This window comes from Microcaecilia unicolor, chromosome 9 (genome assembly GCF_901765095.1).
Source record: "Microcaecilia unicolor chromosome 9, aMicUni1.1, whole genome shotgun sequence".
Classification (NCBI taxonomy): domain Eukaryota; kingdom Metazoa; phylum Chordata; class Amphibia; order Gymnophiona; family Siphonopidae; genus Microcaecilia; species Microcaecilia unicolor.
Genome location: NC_044039.1, coordinates 151,454,001 through 151,473,120, shown reverse-complemented (window position 1 = coordinate 151,473,120; position 19,120 = coordinate 151,454,001). Strand labels below are relative to the sequence as shown.

Genomic DNA, 19,120 nt, shown 5'->3' with positions numbered 1-19,120 from the left:
TGCTGAGATCGCAAAACTTCTGCTGATGGACTGAGTACATTTTGGAAAAGTGCTCTTCAATTATTGGTACTTAATGTGTACAAATGATGCCTGCATACCCAATTTATAGCACCCTTTATAGAATTTAGGATAGAGGTTAGTTCTATAACAGTGCACCTGTTTATATATGCACATTCTTTAAAGGAAAGTAGGGGTCTTTATGGAAGGAGTGGCCTAGTGGCCGGTTCAAATCCCGCTGCTGCTCCTTGTGATCTTGGGCAAGTCACTTAACCCTTCAATGCCTCAGGTACAAACTTAGATTGTGAGCCCTCCTGGGACAGAGAAATATCCAGTGTACCTGAATGTAACTCACCTTGAGCTACTACTGAAAAAGGTGTGAGCAAAATCTAAATAAATAAAATAAATAAATGGGAAGCCTGAGCTCTGAAATCATTCAAGGGTGACATGATCAAAACGTTGAGTGTTGACCAACAGTTTGACAGAGGTAGATTGAATGAGTTGATGCAGCCAGGAACTTTCCAGTATTTCTCTGCCTCCAGCAGATGGTATATGTAGATTGATTCAGCAGTTCGTTTTTTGGTTTTTTTTTTCTTTTTCCTTCAGTTTTTGGGCCAGACTCCCCAAGCCTCTGATTACTGCCCTGGGCTCTGAGGCTGAAGCTTTTCAAGGGGACACCCTTCCAGGATTTGAGTCAGTCAGACCACAGGTTGAGGTATAGGAAGGCTGCGAGTTCCTCTTTGGCAGCTCGGAGGCAGGAGGGAGACATAGAGGGGCATAATTGAACCATATTATTGAAAAAGATGGCCGGCCATCTTTTCGTTTCGATAATACGGTTCGGGCCGGCCAAATGTCAGAGATGGCCGGCATCGGTTTTCACCGATAATGGAAACCGAGGCCGGCCATCTCAAACCCGGCCAAATCCAAGGCATTTGGTTGTGGGAGGGGCCAGCATTTGTAGCGCACTGGTCCCCCTGACATGCCAGGACACCAACCGGGCACCCTAGGGGGCACTGCAGTGGAGTTCAAAAATTGTTCCCAGGTGCATACCTTCCTTACCTTGGGTGCTGAGCCCCCCCCAAATCCCCCCCTAAAACCCATTCCCCACAACTGTACACCACTACCATAGCCCTTAGGGGTGAAGGGGGGCACCTACATGTGGGTACAGTGGGTTTTGGGGGGTTTGGAGGGCTCAACACTTACCACCACAAGTGTAACAAGTAGGGGAGGGGGATGGACCTGGGTCCACCTGCCTGAAGTGCACTGCACCCACTAAAAACTGCTCCAGGGACCTGCATACTGCTGTCATAGAGCTGGGTATGACATTTCAGGCTGGCATAGAGACTGGCAAAAAAAAAATGATTTAAAATTTTTTTTTTGGGTGGGAGGGGGTTGGTGACCACTGGGGGGAGTAAGGGGAGGTCATCCCCGATTCCCTCCGGTGGTCATCTGTTCAGTTGAGACACTTTTTTGAGACTTGGTCCTAAAAATAAATGGACCAAGTGAAGCCGGCGAAATGCTCCTCAGAGCCAGCCTTCTTTTTTCCATTATCGACCGAAGCCGGCCATCTCATAACCATGCCCCCGCCCCGCCTTCCACACCCTGCTGAAACACCCCCTTGAACCTTGGCCGGCCCTGCGACGGAAAGCAATTGAAGCCGGTGAAAATCGGCTTTCGGTTATACCGATTTCGCCGGCTTCAGGAAATGGCCGGCCATCTCCCGATTTGTGTCGGAAGATGGCCGGCCTTCTCTTTTGAAAATAAGCTGGATATTGGACTATGTTGGGAGAAGGAGATAGAGGGGAAGAAAAATTGCTGCACCTCAGAGGGAGGGAGACAGAGTTTTTACTATTCTTTTTATTTTTGTGAAGAGCTATGGGCTATTTTGTTACAGGAGTTATTTTGTTGAGAGACTATTTTGTCAAAGGATATTTTGTCAGGGATTATTTTGTCCAGGCTATTACGTCAGGGTGCCTGATACAATTTTCTCATGAGTGCGCTGTAGCTACCACTAGTGCAGAGCTCTGTGCGCATGCGCCTGGTGTGCTCTCACATATTACGGCCCACATTTAAGTACAGCCTGTTTGTATGCTGTTTGCTTTCTTTTTCTTATGCTTGCCTTAGGAATCTGTGTGCTGAGTTGTAGCGCATGGCTGTACCACAGGGTTATTGCATCAGCCCTTGAAATGGGAAATGAAGTGGGCAGGATTTTGAGGGTGGCTGCTTTACAAGTAGATATTGGAGGATCTCCTAGATCTGTGGTGCTCCAGAAAAGCTGTAGAAAGTGTGAGAGCAAACACTGAATTGTGAGCACAGTATGCTAAAGAGCATAGTGAGATTGGCCAGCCCCAGAAGAGGCTGTAGGGAAACAACAGGCCTCTGTTGGGATTGCAGTGCTATGCAAAATGAGTGTTCAGTGTGGTCACAATATATCAGTATACATGTAAACAGGTGCAGCATTAAAGTGATAATAGACAAAATTTAACAAGGAGCACGAATGAAAAAGGGTCAAGGCAGTGATTATAAAGGTCGCAAGAAATTTCTGAGTGACCATATATATAGCTGTCCTGACTGCTGACGTCTTTTTACTCCTTCTGTTTTAAATTGCTTGAGTTGAATTACAACAGGGAATGTTTTTATAATTTTGCTGTTGCAATTGAGTGCTTGTACTGCGGTTCCACTTGTTTTGGTTGTGGTAACACTGCAGTATCCTGTCAGACAGGAATGTGGGGAAAAGCCCAAAACACTGGGAACATCCCATGTGAGCATAGGAACACAACACACATTTCACCATATTGAGTTATCCAAGGTGCAAAGCTCTGCTTTCCTGAGGAAGTAGAGGGTGTGAATTACGTGTTTGGTGTTGCTTTGCTTGTGGTGTGTCCCAGGTAAAGGACTGGGGGTATTCCCACGTAGTTTTTGGCTACATGCTGCAATATACATTGTGTTTTTCCTGCTTATCTTTCCTGTACTGTATGCTTTGCGCACCCAGGTCAAAACGTCTGCACCCCTTTCAGGGATTTGGAAGGCTCTTTGTTCCTCAGTACATCTGTAGGTTTCAGTAATTGGATGTATTTAATTGAATTGCATTTCTTTTTAATTGTGAGAGCCAGGTACTAGAAATTACCTTTTATGAAATTTTTGAAGCACCATTTGGATCATTATTCAAAACTAGGATTTAAAAACTGGTGCTTGGCTAAAAACGTATCTTTCTTAGGCATAAGTGTGTTCTCCTTTCTTTCTACCTGCTGTTGGATTTATGGTATCACGATAATGTCTGCAGGGGTAGTCATAGGTTACAAGTAATGTTGAAAACAAAATGAGAAGAGACCAAAAAGCACTAAACCTAAAAACTCTTCTCTGCTTTAAAGAACTCATTCAAAAATAAACACTAAACGTTAAAAGGAAAAAGCTTCAAAGCCCCACTGTTAATAATCTAAAATTTATCAATAGCTTAAAGGACAGTCACTTAATTGGCAGAAAAAGCCTTCCATGAAATTCAAAACACTCTTGTGCCTGACAAGTATAAGTAAAAATCTTATCTGCACTCAAAGTGTGGCAAAACCTCAAAATAAAAATATAGTCCCACCAACAGTGGGTCAGCATTTCGCCACAGTTCTGCATCAAGGAATCATAGGCCGAGCTTCATTGGTAACCTGTGGATTTCTGGATTTGATGTAAGGTGTTGATAGTGATATTCAAGATTGCATGTCTCTTTACTACAGCCACATACTTCTTCACTCCTGTAAATACGTAGTCTACACCCTCTGTCAATAGGATGAATGAATTTTGTATGGATGAGGGCAGTTTCCTGTTTTGGGCCTACCCTGTGGAATGCTCTTCCTAATCATTTGAAGGGCATGATCTTCGTGATTTTCATTCACATCTCAAGACTCACTTATCTCAATTATCGATTGATGTGCATAGTGTTAGGACTCTTGTAAAGTGATATAGCTAAACGCTGACTGGGTGAAGGCTTTTTGTTGTTATAACTGATGTGTTTATTGTGTTTGTTATGGATGTGTGTGTGTTTGATTTATTTGTTCTATGTATATGTTTGATTGCACTTCGCCTTGAAACTGTGATTTGGCAAGGAATAAACATTGTAAATAAATATATGCTTGGAAGAAACTCTTACATGCTGAGGAACAGATCTTCTTGCTGAGCTGATGGCTCTAGTGAAGTTGCTCATCGCCTTTTGGGTGACACCTACCTTTTAAAAATGTTTGCATGCCCCCACTTGTCTGCATTGTTTCATGCTGAGCTATCAGAAGAATCAGGTAATAACTAGAATGGTTCTAGACAATAGAGAATCTGGAATTAGACCAAGAGGAAGGAAATGGAGCTCAGAAGAGTGCAAAGGATCATCTGTGCTCCAAGTGCATACTCGGCAGCTGTGCTCCGGGTATGGTGTTTGCTGTCTTATGATGACATGTGTTATGTAACATGCGAGTCAGAGCAGAAGACCTGATCAGATGTTTTGCTCTGTGTGAAACAGGATTACCTTGGGAAGATTATAGACGCAGCCCAGGAGCTCCCTATGGGGCCAGAGCAGGTCAGCGCACTCTTTGGGAACATTGAAGACATTTATGAGCTGAACAGGTAAGCTCTGAATTCTCCTAATAGTGTTTGTTATAGTTACTGTGGGAAACCTGAGGCTTTAATACTAACTAGTACAAAAGTTTCTTCATTCTGCAGAATACTAGCAAACTGCCTGTTTACTGTCTCCCCCCCCCCCCCCCCCCCCCAATCATCTGTGCACATTTGTACTCCTCTGTCCACATACCTGCTGACCTACCACTTCATCTGCATATCTGTGCCTCCTTCCACCCACCAGACTCCCCATTTGCATACGGCTCCTGCCTCCTTCCACCCACCAGACTCCCTATCTGCGTATGGCTCCTTCCACCCACCCACCAGACTCCCCATGTGCGTACGGCTCCTGTCCCCTTTCAGCCACCCACCGTCCCGTGTCACTGTCTGCCTGTGGTTCCCGCCTCCTTACAGCTGCCCCCACTTTCTCAGTTTGTGTATCACTGTGTTCTCCCTAACTTGCACCTATCCCGCTCCCAAACCTGTCCAGTGCATTGCACATCCAATGGTGTTTCAGAATAAATATAAAAGAGAAATTTGCATACAGTGGAAACTCAGAATATGCAAACTTACCTCATGCATATGCATTGTAGGTATTCTGAAAAGTGAAATGGTTGTGGACTTCCGAAGACAGGTTTGGAAGCTCTGAGGTCAGCTTTGTCTCACATGAATGCCCCTGGTCATAGCAGGGACATTCAGATAGAGCCATGATGGATCTGTCCTTGGTAATGAGATCTGGATTTGATATGCAGAGTTTTCTTGTAGAGCTCATTGCCATAAAATAGTATTTCTCAACCCAGTGGTCAGGACACACCAAGCCAGTCTAGTTTTCAAGATATCTATAATGAATATGCATGAGAGAATTTGTATGCAAAATTATTTCATGCATATTCATTGTGGATATCCTAAAACCCTGACTAGCTGGGTGTGTCCTGAGGACTGGGTTGAGCACTTCTGCTGTAGGATATTTTGAAGTTAATTGTATAACAGGGTTTAGAGGGGTTAGACAAATTTACGAAAGACTAATCAATCACAGACTATTTAAGCTAAAAGGGATGTCACCTGAATTTAAGTCATCTGACTACTGGAAACTCAAGGGGTTCACAACCCCAGGTGGGCATCTCCATTTCTTTTAAGCAACCTCTTCTTACCCTTGTTGGAAACCAGAGGTTGGTGTGACCCAGCTTGGCAGTGCCTATGCCAGGGGCTCCCAAGCCTGTCCTGGGAGAACCCCAGCCAGTCAGGTTTTCAGGATATCCACAATGAATATTCATGAGATTTGATTTACATACACTGCCTCCTTGATATGTGTTCTGCTTTGGATTTACAGCCTGTCTTACAGACTGCTCAATGATTACCGTGGATTATTTTGGATTCCTAATAAGATATATGAAACCTTTATTAGAGGAACTAAATTCTACAATTGATTAATATATACATATATATACTGGTTAGCACCTATACAGTGATTAGCTATATGAAAACAATGGTTACATCACTGATCTCTCATCTCTTAGACCAGGAAAAGAAACAAACACAATGATTAAGACAATTATTACATTACTGGCCTCTACATCTAAGCAATGCAAAGAGTTCTTTGACCAGGAAAGAAACAATAATTACATACATACAATCATCACTGATCTCTCATCATCCAGGCTCTTTTTATCATCAGCTGGGGGGGGGGGGGGGGGCCCGTTACACACACAGCGAAAGAGCTAGGAGCTTTTTGGACCAGGAACAGATTTCTGCGCAGCCCTTAAGTTGCTCACAGATGAACCCCACTGTGCTGTGACAAGCCCTCCCTTTTATTCTCATGTCCAGCTTTGGAAAGTTACAGAATATACATGAGGATGCAGTCCCAAGTAAACAAACCACTGGCCAGGTGGCTCATCTCCTGAGCTTCGAGCATATCCTGTTTCCCTCCTGCACAAACTGAATTGGTTAGAAACATGTCTTATCTTCCACATTCCAACTTGGTTTTTGTATTCACAAGGAAAGTTACTTTCGGTCAAAAGACAGGATTTCAGAGTGTATTATCGGACAAAAATAAGGTTGAAAAGCAATCCTGTAAGATGACAAACAATGAATGAAACAGAATTACTTCTAAACAATACAGACCCCCAAGTGCACTGGTCGTACAAGACAGGGTTGAAAAACAATCTTTAAAATTCTATTCCATTACAATATGCAAATATATTCATGATTATTGATTGTGGATAACTGATTGGCTGGAGTTCCCCCATGACAAGCTTGGGAATCACTGGCTTGGGGTCACTGTTGCTAACACCATGTGAGGTGGTAACTAATCTTTCAGTCCTGCCTCACTGGCACAACAGCCAGGGCAGCACTGAAGGTGGGAAACCAAACCTTGCAACCCCCTACCTATTGCTATATCCAACCCCACATCCAGAGATGGTGTCAAGGCCCGAGTGTGTGGCAGCACTTGGGCACAGAGCCTGCCTACATTTGAGTCTTTCTAAATTGTTTCTCTCTTGTTTTTTAAATATATATCTACCCCAGCTCTGGGACTGTTCCCTTATCATAGGAGGTGGGTAACAGCTTGTGGTGCTCAAACTTCACCTTGGTTTGCATGCTCGATATTTTCACCTCTGTTGGAGTGTCTGTTTGCGTGGACTAACTGAGGAGATTTTGTGCATCGTAATGATTTTTTTCTTCTTCCAAGCTAATGATTTGGGATATGAAACCTTCAAATATAGTCATACTGCATGCTTGTGTAGGCATAATCAGTTGCAGTGGTTAACATGATTTTTAAACATTTTGTGTATTCCTAGTTGAGAGTAGCATGGGGAAGAGCATTCTGGGTTTTAACAACTTGTTTCTATCCCTCAGTGAACTCCTGCAAGATCTGGACAGCTGTCACAATGACCCCGTTGCAGTCGCAAATTGCTTTGTGGAAAAGGTAAGGAAAGATGGAAACTTTGTACCTTTTACTTAGTGCCAGGATAGTAACTGTGCTCCTCTGGCACCAGGTTGCTACCAGGAGCACTCCCGAACTGCTGGCATCAGCTCCCACACATGCCTCTCATGTTACGGGAGCAGACACTACTATACAGCACACACATGTGAGTGCTGGCATCTGCTAACGTTATGAATAGTTTTATAAATGTCACAGACAGAATACAGGGCTATGAACCGTGTAGCCCTGCTCCCCCCCCCCCCCCACCTAGCCCCCCAAGTAATCCACTAAACCCTCACTGTGCTGAGGCAGCAAAATCTTTAGGACACCTTATGGCACATACTACCGGAATTCTGTGCCAAAAAAAAAAAAAAAAAAATTCTGTGCACAAAATTCAAATTCTGCAAGTTCGTCATAATTTAAACGATATTACAGCCCCCCCCCCCCCCCCCCCATACACAGATACCATCCATATTTTTCCTAGCATCTATAGCATTAACCTTTTTTCCAGTCCCCATTCCCTGCACCCACACCACCTCCATAGTTTTTTTTTCAGCCCCCCCCCCCCCCCCGTACCCACACTATCTGTAGTTTTTTTTCACAGCCACTGCCCATCATACCCGCACTCACTAGGGAACTAGGAGTTGCATCGGAAGTGCCGCCTCAGTTGCATCAGAAGTGTCTCTTCGGGGCAGGAAAGAACGCGACTCCTGCCTGCTGTTGCAGCTATGGGCCAAACTTGCTGTGAAGTCTGGTGGCCATTTTGAAAAAGAGGAGCACTGGCCAGAGAATGGCAGCAGTGGGCAGGAAAGAGTGGGGTTCCTGCCCTCAAAGAGGCCACTAGACCACCAGGAAGTGTTAAGGTCGGCCTGGGGAGGGCCCGCCGAGGCTCAGAGGGCCAGCCAGCCTTCACTCGTTCCTTCACCGTGGCTTTACTGCGGGCTAAAGGGTCTTGATTCTGCACAAAAAAGCTGAATCCTGCATAGCTGGAGAATTCTGTGTGAATTCTGTGCTGCGCAGTCCTGCAGAATTCCGGCAGGAGTAGGCACCTTTTTTTAGCCACCGTGGTCAACATATTTTCTTAAATGTCAGCTGTGATATGTTCAGTGCTGCTACAGAGCAAGTGGCAGTGCTGAACAAACGTATAATGTGGTCACCAGTGGCTGCTCAGTGTAGCACCGATATTCAGCCGCTACATGGGTTTACCTCGGGACCACATTTGCCTGACAGCGGAGTGTTTGCTGATATAGATGAACTGTATAGTGACTCACTATTGCCAGTGTGTAAATAGCTCATGGCTCCCACCCTAACTTTGCTGTAATTGTATGGATAGTGCCAGGCCATTTAGAGTGATTTTCAGCAAGCACAATCCCCCCTTGGATTCTACAAACTTGAGCACATAATTGTGCACAGAAGTTATAGAATAGTGCCTGCTACGTAACACTGCCACCTGGATCAAAATTCACAGGACAGGATTGATCCAGTCATGGGTTTACCTTGTTGCATGCAGGGTTTTCCCCATTTCATTCCCTAAAAAAAAGAAAAGCATGACTACAAGTCCCAGCATGCACCGGGGTAAACCCAGGCCTGGATTAAACCTGCCCTGCGAATCTGGATCCAGTTGGCAGCGTTAGTGTTAAGTGTCTAATGTAATGTGCATTAAATACCAAAAATTGGATGGGCCTTAATTGATGTTAGTTGCCACTAATTTGCCATTGCACACATAACTGTACTTAGGCACTATTAAAAATTAGCGCTTAAGTTCAATAGCGCATAACTGCAGAGGGGCGAATGAGCAGGTCTTGCAGTTGTGCATGTAGGTTATAGATAGGAGTGGCCCAAGGCAAGATGTTGCCCCCCCCCACCCCGGGCCGAGTCAAGATACCGTCCCCCATTCCTCTACCCCGTTCTGGAGTTTGCCTTCTTTTCTTCATGTTTCAAAAGCTGGTGCTGGCAGAAGCAATTCCCATAAGCTACCCTTCCGTCAGCACCGGCCTTTTCTCTACTGCAGCCACCTCTGAGGAAACAGGAAGTTACATCAGAGAGGCGGCCACAGTAAAGAGAAGAGATGGGTGCCGGTGGTAGGGCAGCATATGGGAATCTCGCCTGCCACCAGCAACTTTTGGAACATGAAGATAAAAAAGGTAAACTTCATAACGGAGTGGAGGAAAGAAGGGAAAGATGCCGCTCCCAAAAGAGTGCCGTCTGAGGCCCCTGCCTCAGATGGCTAATGGTCGGGCCACCCCTAGTTATAGAATATGTTGACTTGCACATACCCATTTAGGTGCGCTCATTTGTGCCAGTCATATGGCTGGCAGAAGTGCTTGCCCCTAAATTTGGAAACTGCTGGGGTTCTCATTTTTTCGCTCCCCTGAAGCAGCTTCAAAGCAAGCGAAACAGAGTACTCCTGTTGGGATTTTAAAGATAAATACTCTTCTCTTTTTGGTTATTAAAAATGATTTGAATACAGTACAATAATGTTAAGTTTACAACAAGATTGAAGGGAAGGCAAATGGGGCTTGATATACTGCTTTTCTGTGGGTTTTGCAACTACATTCAAAGCAGTTTACATACTATATACAGGTACTTATTTGTACCTGGGGCAATGGAGGGTTAAGTGACTTGCCTAGAGTCACAAATTCCCCAGGATCAAAGTCCACTCACCATTAGGCTACTCCTCCACTTGTGTACTTGAGTACTTGTGGCTTCATTTTGTGGAGAAGGGAGTACATGAAAAAATTCTTTTTGTGATGAGAATAGAGTTGGCATTCGAAAATTTGCAAGTAATTATTTAAAGTTGATAAAAGGTGTGTTATGACATTCCTGGGATTTGTTTTTTTTTTTGTTTGTGTGGAGTTTTGACCAGTGATTACAATTGAACTGAAAATTATAAGACAGCCCTGACTACATATTCTAGGTCATATTTTTAACTGAAGTCTTTTTCTCCGTGTTTTTTTTAAATTTAGCATGTAATCCGTCTACATAATACCAATCCAGTAGATTTTTTTGTTGATTTTTTTTAATCTAGATTTTTTTTCCTGTCGCTAACCCTCTTGATAATTTTGTTGAATCATTTTATTAAGCAATTTCTGCTTATTTCTGCATGTAAAGCAGAAATTGTTTAAAATGGTCAAGTGTGGGTGTAAGTACATAGACTGGAAACCAAAACCATAAACAAGCTCCCTCCCCCCCCCACCCCCCCACCCCCCGTCCGACTCCTAGGTCCTTCCCTACCTTGGGAAGGCTTGGTGGTCTGGTAACGTCTTCCAGGGCAGGAACAAACCCCACTTGTTCCTGCCCCGTACCATTGCTTCATCGCAGTGACTGCTGAGACTTCCCATGGCAGCCTTGTGAGACTACTGTAGGAGGTCCCGGCAGCCAATTTGCGATTGGAATCGATTCCAAAATGTCTGCTGGGACCTCCCGTAGTAGCTATTGTGATGTGGAGCAGAAATTAGTGGGGTTCATACCTACCTTCAAAGAAGCCACTAGACCACCAGGCCTTCCTATGGTAGGCCCGGGGAGGATCTATAGGTGGGATGGGGGTGGGGGGTGATTGCGAGGGGTAGGAATGAGTTTCAGGATTTGGTGCCAAATCTAATTCGGTCAGCCTCTAATTGGGGGTCACCATATGAGCTTAATTTATAAAGGCCCATATTTGCCTGTGCTGCCTCTTTGGACATGTTACATAGGTGCTTCCATATGTCTCTGTACAGTGAGGCACTCATTTGCTGTGCACTAGTATTATGAGTTAAGCACTGTACAATGTTTCTACTCCTTGGAGCATAGAGTCTAGTTGAGACAGGCAGGCAAGACACATGAAGAATAACAAATAAGAAGTTAAGGGCGTATGGCTTTGAAGGCTATTTCACACAAGCAATCTCTATTTTATATAAGAACCCTATGGCGAGAGTGTTGGTCAATGGAGCGTACTCTCGAAGCTTTGTAATTAATAGAGGAACCAGACAGGGATGCCCTTTGTCCCCTTTACTTTTTGCTATCACGTTGGACCCTTTGGTCAGAGAAATTATGGGTAACACTGAGATTGAAGGTATAAAATTGGGAACCAGAGAATTTAAGATCTCGGCGTTTGCCGATGACATTTTGGTTCATCTAGCTAGACCGGAGAGATCGCTGCCGGTGTTGATGGAGGTTTTTGAAGAATATGGGGCCTTCTCGGGATTTAAATTGAATTTTCAAAAATCAGAGGGATTGCCCACAACTAATACGGTAAGGGAGCAATGGAAGGGAAAGTTTCCACTAAGATGGGCGAATAAGGAGTTTAAATACCTAGGCATAACACTAACCGGAGATCTGAGTAGATTATATAGACAGAATGTTGATAAGTTACTGCAGTTTCTCCGAGGACAAGCAGGCTGCTTGTTCTCACGACTGGGTTGACGTCCGCGGCAGCCCCCACCAACCGGAAGAAGCTTCGCGGGACGGTCGGCACGCAGGGCACGCCCACCGCGCATGCGCGGCCGTCTTCCCGCCCGTGCGCGACCGCTCCCGCCAGTTACTTTTTTTCCGCGACTGGAGAGAGTTGTGCAATTGCCTCTCTCTCCGTTCAGCCGCCGGATTTTTTGACCGCGTTTACGCGGATCGTTGCTTTGGATTCCCGTTCGGTTCCTCTTTCTTTGTATTGTTAAAAAAAAAAAAAAAAAAAAGAAAAGATTTTCGCGCGTGTGGAGCACGCGCTCCCCTTTTCCCTCGCTTCCAGCGGGGACGCCTCGTTGCGGCCTAGTGGCCGCTCGGTCGGCTAGTTTTTCGTGGTGTGATTTTAGCCACCATTGCCGACTTTGACTTCGCCGACGCGATTTTTCCGTCGATGTCCTCGAAGGTCCCGAGTGGATTTAAAAAGTGTGGTCGCTGCGGCCGGCCGATCTCGCAGACCGACACCCACGCTTAGTGCCTCGGGCCGGAGCACAATCTCAAGTCGTGCGCGCTGTGTCTCGGTCTCCGGAAACGGACTCAGGTTGCGAGGCAAGTTCTGCGGGACCGTCTTTTTGGAACTTGCGCCGGCCCCTCGACGTCGACCTCGACGGCATCGGTATCGAAGGCCGGGTCTTCGGTACCGGTATCGATGCCCGAGACATCGGCACCGATGGCAGCGACCCCAGGAGAACAGGTCCCGTCGGCCCGCCGGTCCGCCGGTGAGAGTGGGGTTGAGAGGCCGCGTGGGCAGTCGGCCCCGGTCACTCCCTCAGCTCGTGAGCCACGGGACCGAACCCTGTCGGACCCGGTACCTCGAGACCGAGGGGGATCGACCTCCTCCTCCTCCATGCCCTCCGGCGCCGGTGACGTGCACCGGAAAAAAGATAAGAAGCGCCGTCACCGGGAGCCCTCGGTGCACCCTGAAGAGGAGTCGACGCCGAAGCGTCATCGCAGAGAGGAGAGATCTCCGTCGGTGGTGGAGGTGCCGACGCGTCGGGGTTCCGGCACCTCGGTGCCGTCTCCTGGCCCCCAGCAGCTTCTGGCACCGACACCCTTACCGGCCCCACCGCCTTTCCCGGCAGCGGGCCTGGACGAGTGCCTCAGAGCCATCCTTCCGGGGATCCTGGAAGGGCTGATGCGCCAGGCTGTGCCGGCGTCGGGGGTGCTTGCGCCCCCGGCGCCGATGACTGTGGCGCCGGCGAGCTCTAGCCCGGCGCCGGGGCTGTCGACACCGCCGCCGCTTGCGGTGCCGGTCTCGACCGCCACGCAGGTGGAGGCCCCGTCGACGTCGATGGAGGGAGCTCCGTCCCCGCCGGCGCGGGAGTCCACCGCTCGACGACACCGAGACCTCGGTGCCTCGACGTCGAGCCGGGCCCGGTACCGGACTCAGCTACATGAGCTAATGTCCGATACCGAGGATGAGGACTCGTGGGGGGAAGAGGAGGACCCGAGATATTTCTCCTCAGAGGAGTCTACGGGCCTTCCCTCGGACCCCACGCCGTCACCGGAGAGGAAGCTCTCACCTCCTGAGAGTCTCTCCTTTGCCTCCTTTGTGCGGGATATGTCTATAAGCATTCCCTTTCCCGTGGTCTCTGTGGAAGAGCCGAGGGCCGAGATGCTCGAGGTCCTCGACTATCCATCACCACCTAGAGAGTCCTCCACGGTACCGCTGCACAATGTCCTGAAGGAGACGCTGCTTCGGAACTGGGTGCGACCACTAACTAACCCCACCATTCCCAAGAAAGCAGAGTCCCAGTACAGGATCCACTCTGACCCAGAGCTCATGCGGCCCCAGTTGCCCCATGACTCAGCGGTCGTGGATTCTGCTCTCAAGAGGGCACGGAGTTCGAGGGATACCGCCTCGGCGCCCCCGGGGCGGGAGTCTCGCACTCTGGACTCATTTGGGAGGAAGGTCTACCAATCCTCCATGCTCGTGACCCGCATCCGATCTTACCTGCTCTATATGAGCATCCACATGCGGACCAATGTGCAACAGCTGGCGGACCTGGTCGATAAGCTCCCGCCGGAGCAGTCCAGGCCATATCAGGAGGTGGTCAGGCAGCTGAAGGCGTGCAGAAAGTTCCTGTCCAGGGGGATTTTTGACACCTGTGACGTGGCATCTCGTGCTGCGGCCCAAGGTATAGTGATGCGCAGGCTCTCATGGCTGCGTGCCTCTGACCTGGACAACCGCACCCAGCAGAGACTGGCTGACGTCCCTTGCCGGGGGGATAATATTTTTGGCGAGAAGGTCGAGCAGATGGTTGACCAACTGCATCAGCGGGAAACCGCTCTCGACAAGCTCTCCCACCGGGCGCCTTCAGCACCCGCCCCCGCGGGCGGGCGTTTTTCCCGGGCTCGGCAGGCTGCACCCTATTCTTTTGCGAAGCGTAGGTACAACCAGCCGGCCCGAAGGCCTCGTCAGGCACAGGGACAGCCCCAGCGCGCTCGTTCCCGTCAACAGCGTGCGCCTAAGCAGCCCCCTGCGCCTCCACAGCAAAAGCCGGGGACGGGCTTTTGACTGGATCCACGGGAACATAGCCGCCCTACAAGTGTCCGTACCGGACGACCTGCCGGTCGGAGGGAGGTTAAAATTCTTTCACCAAAGGTGGCCTCTCATAACCTCCGACCAGTGGGTTCTCCAAATAGTGCGGTGCGGATACGCCCTGAATTTGACCTCCCTGCCTCCAAATTGTCCTCCGGGAGCTCAGTCTTCCAGCTCCCATCACAAGCAGGTACTTGCAGAGGAACTCTCCGCCCTTCTCAGCGCCAATGCGGTCGAGCCCGTACCACCCGGGCAGGAAGGGCAGGGATTCTATTCCAGGTACTTCCTTGTGGAAAAGAAAACAGGGGGGATGCGTCCCATCCTAGACCTGAGAGGCCTGAACAAATTCCTGGTCAAAGAAAAGTTCAGGATGCTTTCCTTGGGCACCCTTCTGCCACTGATTCAGAAAAACGATTGGCTATGTTCCCTGGATTTAAAGGACGCATACACTCACATCCCGATACTGCCAGCTCACAGACAGTATCTCAGATTCCGCCTGGGCGCACGGCACTTTCAGTATTGTGTGCTGCCCTTTGGGCTCGCCTCTGCCCCACGAGTGTTTACAAAGTGCCTCGTGGTGGTAGCGGCCTACCTACGCAAGCTGGGAGTGCACGTGTTCCCATATCTCGACGATTGGCTGGTCAAGAACACCTCGGAGGCAGGAGCCCTCCGGTCCATGCAGTGCACTATTCAACTTCTGGAGCTGCTGGGGTTTGTGATAAATTACCCAAAGTCCCATCTCCAGCCAACTCAGTCTCTGGAATTCATAGGAGCGCTGCTGAATTCCCAGACGGTTCAGGCCTACCTTCCCGAAGCGAGGGCCACCAATCTCTTGGCCCTGGCTTCGCAGACCAGAGCGTCTCAGCAGATCACAGCTCGGCAGATGTTGAGACTTCTGGGTCATATGGCCTCCACAGTTCATGTGACTCCCATGGCTCGTCTTCACATGAGATCTGCTCAATGGACCCTAGCTTCCCAGTGGTTCCAAGCCACCGGGAATCTAGAGGATGTCATCCGCCTCTCCACCAGTTGCCGCACTTCACAGCTCTGGTGGACCATACGGACCAATTTGACCCTGGGACGTCCATTCCAAATTCCGCAGCCCACGAAAGTGCTGACGACGGATGCATCCCGCCTGGGGTGGGGAGCCCATGTCGATGGGCTTCACACCCAGGGTCTGTGGTCCCTCCAGGAAAAGGATCTGCAGATCAACCTCCTGGAGCTCCGAGCGATCTGGAACGCACTGAAGGCTTTCAGAGATCGGCTGTCCTGCCAAATTATCCAAATTCGGACAGACAATCAGGTTGCAATGTATTACGTCAACAAGCAGGGGGGCACCGGATCTCGCCCCCTGTGTCAGGAAGCCGTCGGTATGTGGCGTTGGGCGTGTCGGTTCGGCATGCTTCTCCAAGCCACGTACCTGGCAGGCGGTAAACAACAGTCTGGCCGACAGACTGAGCAGAGTCATGCAACCGCACGAGTGGTCGCTCCATTCCAGAGTGGTACGCAAGATCTTCCGAGAGTGGGGCACCCCCTCGGTGGATCTTTTCGCCTCTCAGACCAACCACAAGCTGCCTCTGTTCTGTTCCAGGCTTCAGACACACGGCAGGCTAGCGTCAGATGCCTTTCTCCTTCATTGGGGGACCGGCCTCCTGTATGCTTATCCTCCCATACCTTTGGTGGGGAAGACCTTACTGAAGCTCAAGCAAGACCGCGGCACCATGATTCTGATAGCGCCCTTTTGGCCCCGTCAGATCTGGTTCCCTCTTCTTCTGGAGTTGTCCTCCGAAGAACCGTGGAGATTGGAGTGTTTTCCGACTCTCATTTCGCAGAACGACGGAGCGTTGCTGCACCCCAACCTTCAGTCCCTGGCTCTCACGGCCTGGATGTTGAGGGCGTAGACTTCGCTGCGTTGGGTCTGTCTGAGGGTGTCTCCCGGGTCTTGCTTGCCTCTAGGAAGGATTCCACTAAAAAGAGTTACTTTTTCAAGTGGAGGAGGTTTGTCGTTTGGTGTGAGAGCAAGGCCCTAGAACCTCGTTCTTGCCCTGCACAGAACCTGCTTGAATACCTTCTGCACTTATCAGAGTCTGGCCTCAAGACCAACTCAGTAAGGAATCACCTTAGTGCGATTAGTGCTTACCATTATCGTGTGGAAGGTAAAGCCATCTCTGGAGAGCCTTTAGTCGTTCGATTCATGAGAGGTTTGCTTTTGTCAAAGCCCCCTATCAAGCCTCCTACTGTGTCATGGGATCTCAACGTCGTCCTCACCCAGCTGATGAAACCTCCTTTTGAGCCACTGAATACCTGCCATCTGAAGTACTTGACCTGGAAGGTCATTTTCTTGGTGGCAGTTACTTCAGCTCGTAGGGTCAGTGAGCTTCAAGCCCTGGTAGCTCATGCTCCATATACCAAATTTCATCACAACAGAGTAGTGCTCCGCACCCACCCAAAGTTCCTGCCGAAGGTGGTGTCGGAGTTCCATCTTAACCAGTCAATTGTCTTGCCAACATTCTTCCCCAGGCCGCATACCCGCCCTGCTGAACGTCAGTTGCACACATTGGACTGCAAGAGAGCATTGGCCTTCTACTTGGAGCGGACACAGCCCAACAGACAGTCCGCCCAATTGTTTATTTCTTTCGACCCTAACAGGCTAGGGGTCGCTGTCGGGAAACGCACCATCTCCAATTGGCTAGCAGACTGCATTTCCTTCACTTACGCCCAGGCTGGGCTGACTCTTGAGGGTCATGTCACGGCTCATAGTGTCAGAGCCATGGCAGCGTCGGTGGCCCACTTGAAGTCAGCCACTATTGAAGAGATCTGCAAGGCTGCGACGTGGTCATCTGTCCACACATTCACATCTCATTACTGCCTCCAGCAGGATACCCGACGCGACAGTCGGTTCGGGCAGTCGGTGCTGCAGAATCTGTTTGGGGTGTAAATCCAACTCCACCCTCCAGGACCCGAATTTATTCTGGTCAGGCTGCACTCTCAGTTAGTTGTTCTTCGTAGGTCAATTTCTGTTGTTCCCTCGCCGTTGCGAGGTTCAATTGACCTGGGTTCTTGTTTTGAGTGAGCCTGAGAGCTAGGGATACCCCAGTCGTGAGAACAAGCAGCCTGCTTGTCCTCGGAGAAAGGGTATGATACATACCTGTAGCAGTTGTTCTCCGAGGACAGCAGGCTGATTGTTCTCACCTACCCTCCCTCCTCCCCTTTGGAGTTGTGTGTTTCATCTTTTGCTAGTCATTCAACTGGCGGGAGCGGTCGCGCACGGGCGGGAAGACGGCCGCGCATGCGCGGTGGGCGTGCCCTGCGTGCCGACCGTCCCGCGAAGCTTCTTCCGGTTGGTGGGGGCTGCCGCGGACGTCAACCCAGTCGTGAGAACAATCAGCCTGCTGTCCTCGGAGAACAACTGCTACAGGTATGTATCATACCCTATACGCGACATAAATTAGCAGTATGGGAGGGGCTACCTATAACATTAAGTGGGCGAGTTGGTTTGTATGCAATGATGCTCTTTCCAAAATGGCTGTATGTACTAAGACAGCTGCCCATAGTATTACAGACTAAAGATATAAAGAAGCTTCAAGGAATGTTGTCTAGGTTCTGTTGGAGTGGGAAAAAGGCTAAAGCTAAATTGGACTATCTTTATGGGAAAAGGACAGAGGGAGGTTTGGGGTTGCCTGATATTAAACAATATAATTGGGCCTGTTTGGCTCGGCACCTAGCGGATTGGGTTTTGGAAACAGAAGAGCATACGGCATGGAATATTGAGTGTGCTTTGTTTAGACCATATCATCCCTATTATATGTTACATGTTGAGGGTAAAATGTTACCTAAGGAATGGCGCCATCATATTTTATTACACCCAATGCGAAGTATATGGCAGTACATATTGAGGAGACTAAATAAGAACCCACGGTGCACGGATCTCCTCCCACTAGTTGGGAATGGAGCATTTGAACCAGGGAATGTTCACCCGAAATTTATCAAGTGGGCACAGGAAGGAGTGGTATTAGTGGCGGATGTCATGCAAGAAACGGGGAAGGCTATATCCAGGGAGGCTTTAGAGGATATGGTGGGAGTAGAGAATGTGACATGGTATGATTATTATCAGCTTCATAGCTATATTGAGCACTTACATAGAGAAAAATGTGATAAAGGGATGTATGAGCTACTGGTGAATTTGTTTCTGCCTCAGGGAAGAGAACAGACTACGGTGTCCACACTGTATAAACAGTTAAGTATGATTGCCCCGTACCGTAGCTATGAGGCAGTGGCTAGACGATGGTCTGAGGATTTGAGGGTAGAGATTAGCAGTGGAGATATAGCCCAGTCATTGAAGGAGATTGTACATAAAGTGACTAGTGCTAGACATAGGGAGATACAATTTAGAATCATTCTGAGAGCATACTTCTCTCCCATACAGGCTTATTATGCAGGTAAACTGCAAGAAACACATTGCAGTAAATGTAATTTTCAGAGAGCAACACTGTATCACATGTTTTGGGGGTGTTCTGTTATTAAAAAGTTTTGGGGTTCAGTGCTGGAATATTGCGAGGCTCTGCTGCATAAGAGGCTTGGGCTTACGCCTAAAACTGTTGTGCTAGGACTGAGGGGAAGTGGGTCAATTATGC

The 19,120-nt window shown here is 48.7% G+C and overlaps 1 protein-coding gene across 3 annotated transcripts in view; it reads left to right on the top strand.

Moving 5' to 3' along the window:
- Window positions 1-19,120, top strand: part of PLEKHG3 (pleckstrin homology and RhoGEF domain containing G3) — a 121,293-nt gene that overhangs the window by 63,409 nt on the left and 38,764 nt on the right. For all 3 annotated transcript variants that reach the window (XM_030215513.1, XM_030215514.1, XM_030215512.1), the window contains exons 3-4: window positions 4,496-4,599; window positions 7,444-7,513. In XM_030215513.1, the coding sequence (XP_030071373.1) occupies window positions 4,496-4,599; window positions 7,444-7,513 (174 nt within the window). The remainder of the gene's footprint in view (window positions 1-4,495; window positions 4,600-7,443; window positions 7,514-19,120) is intronic.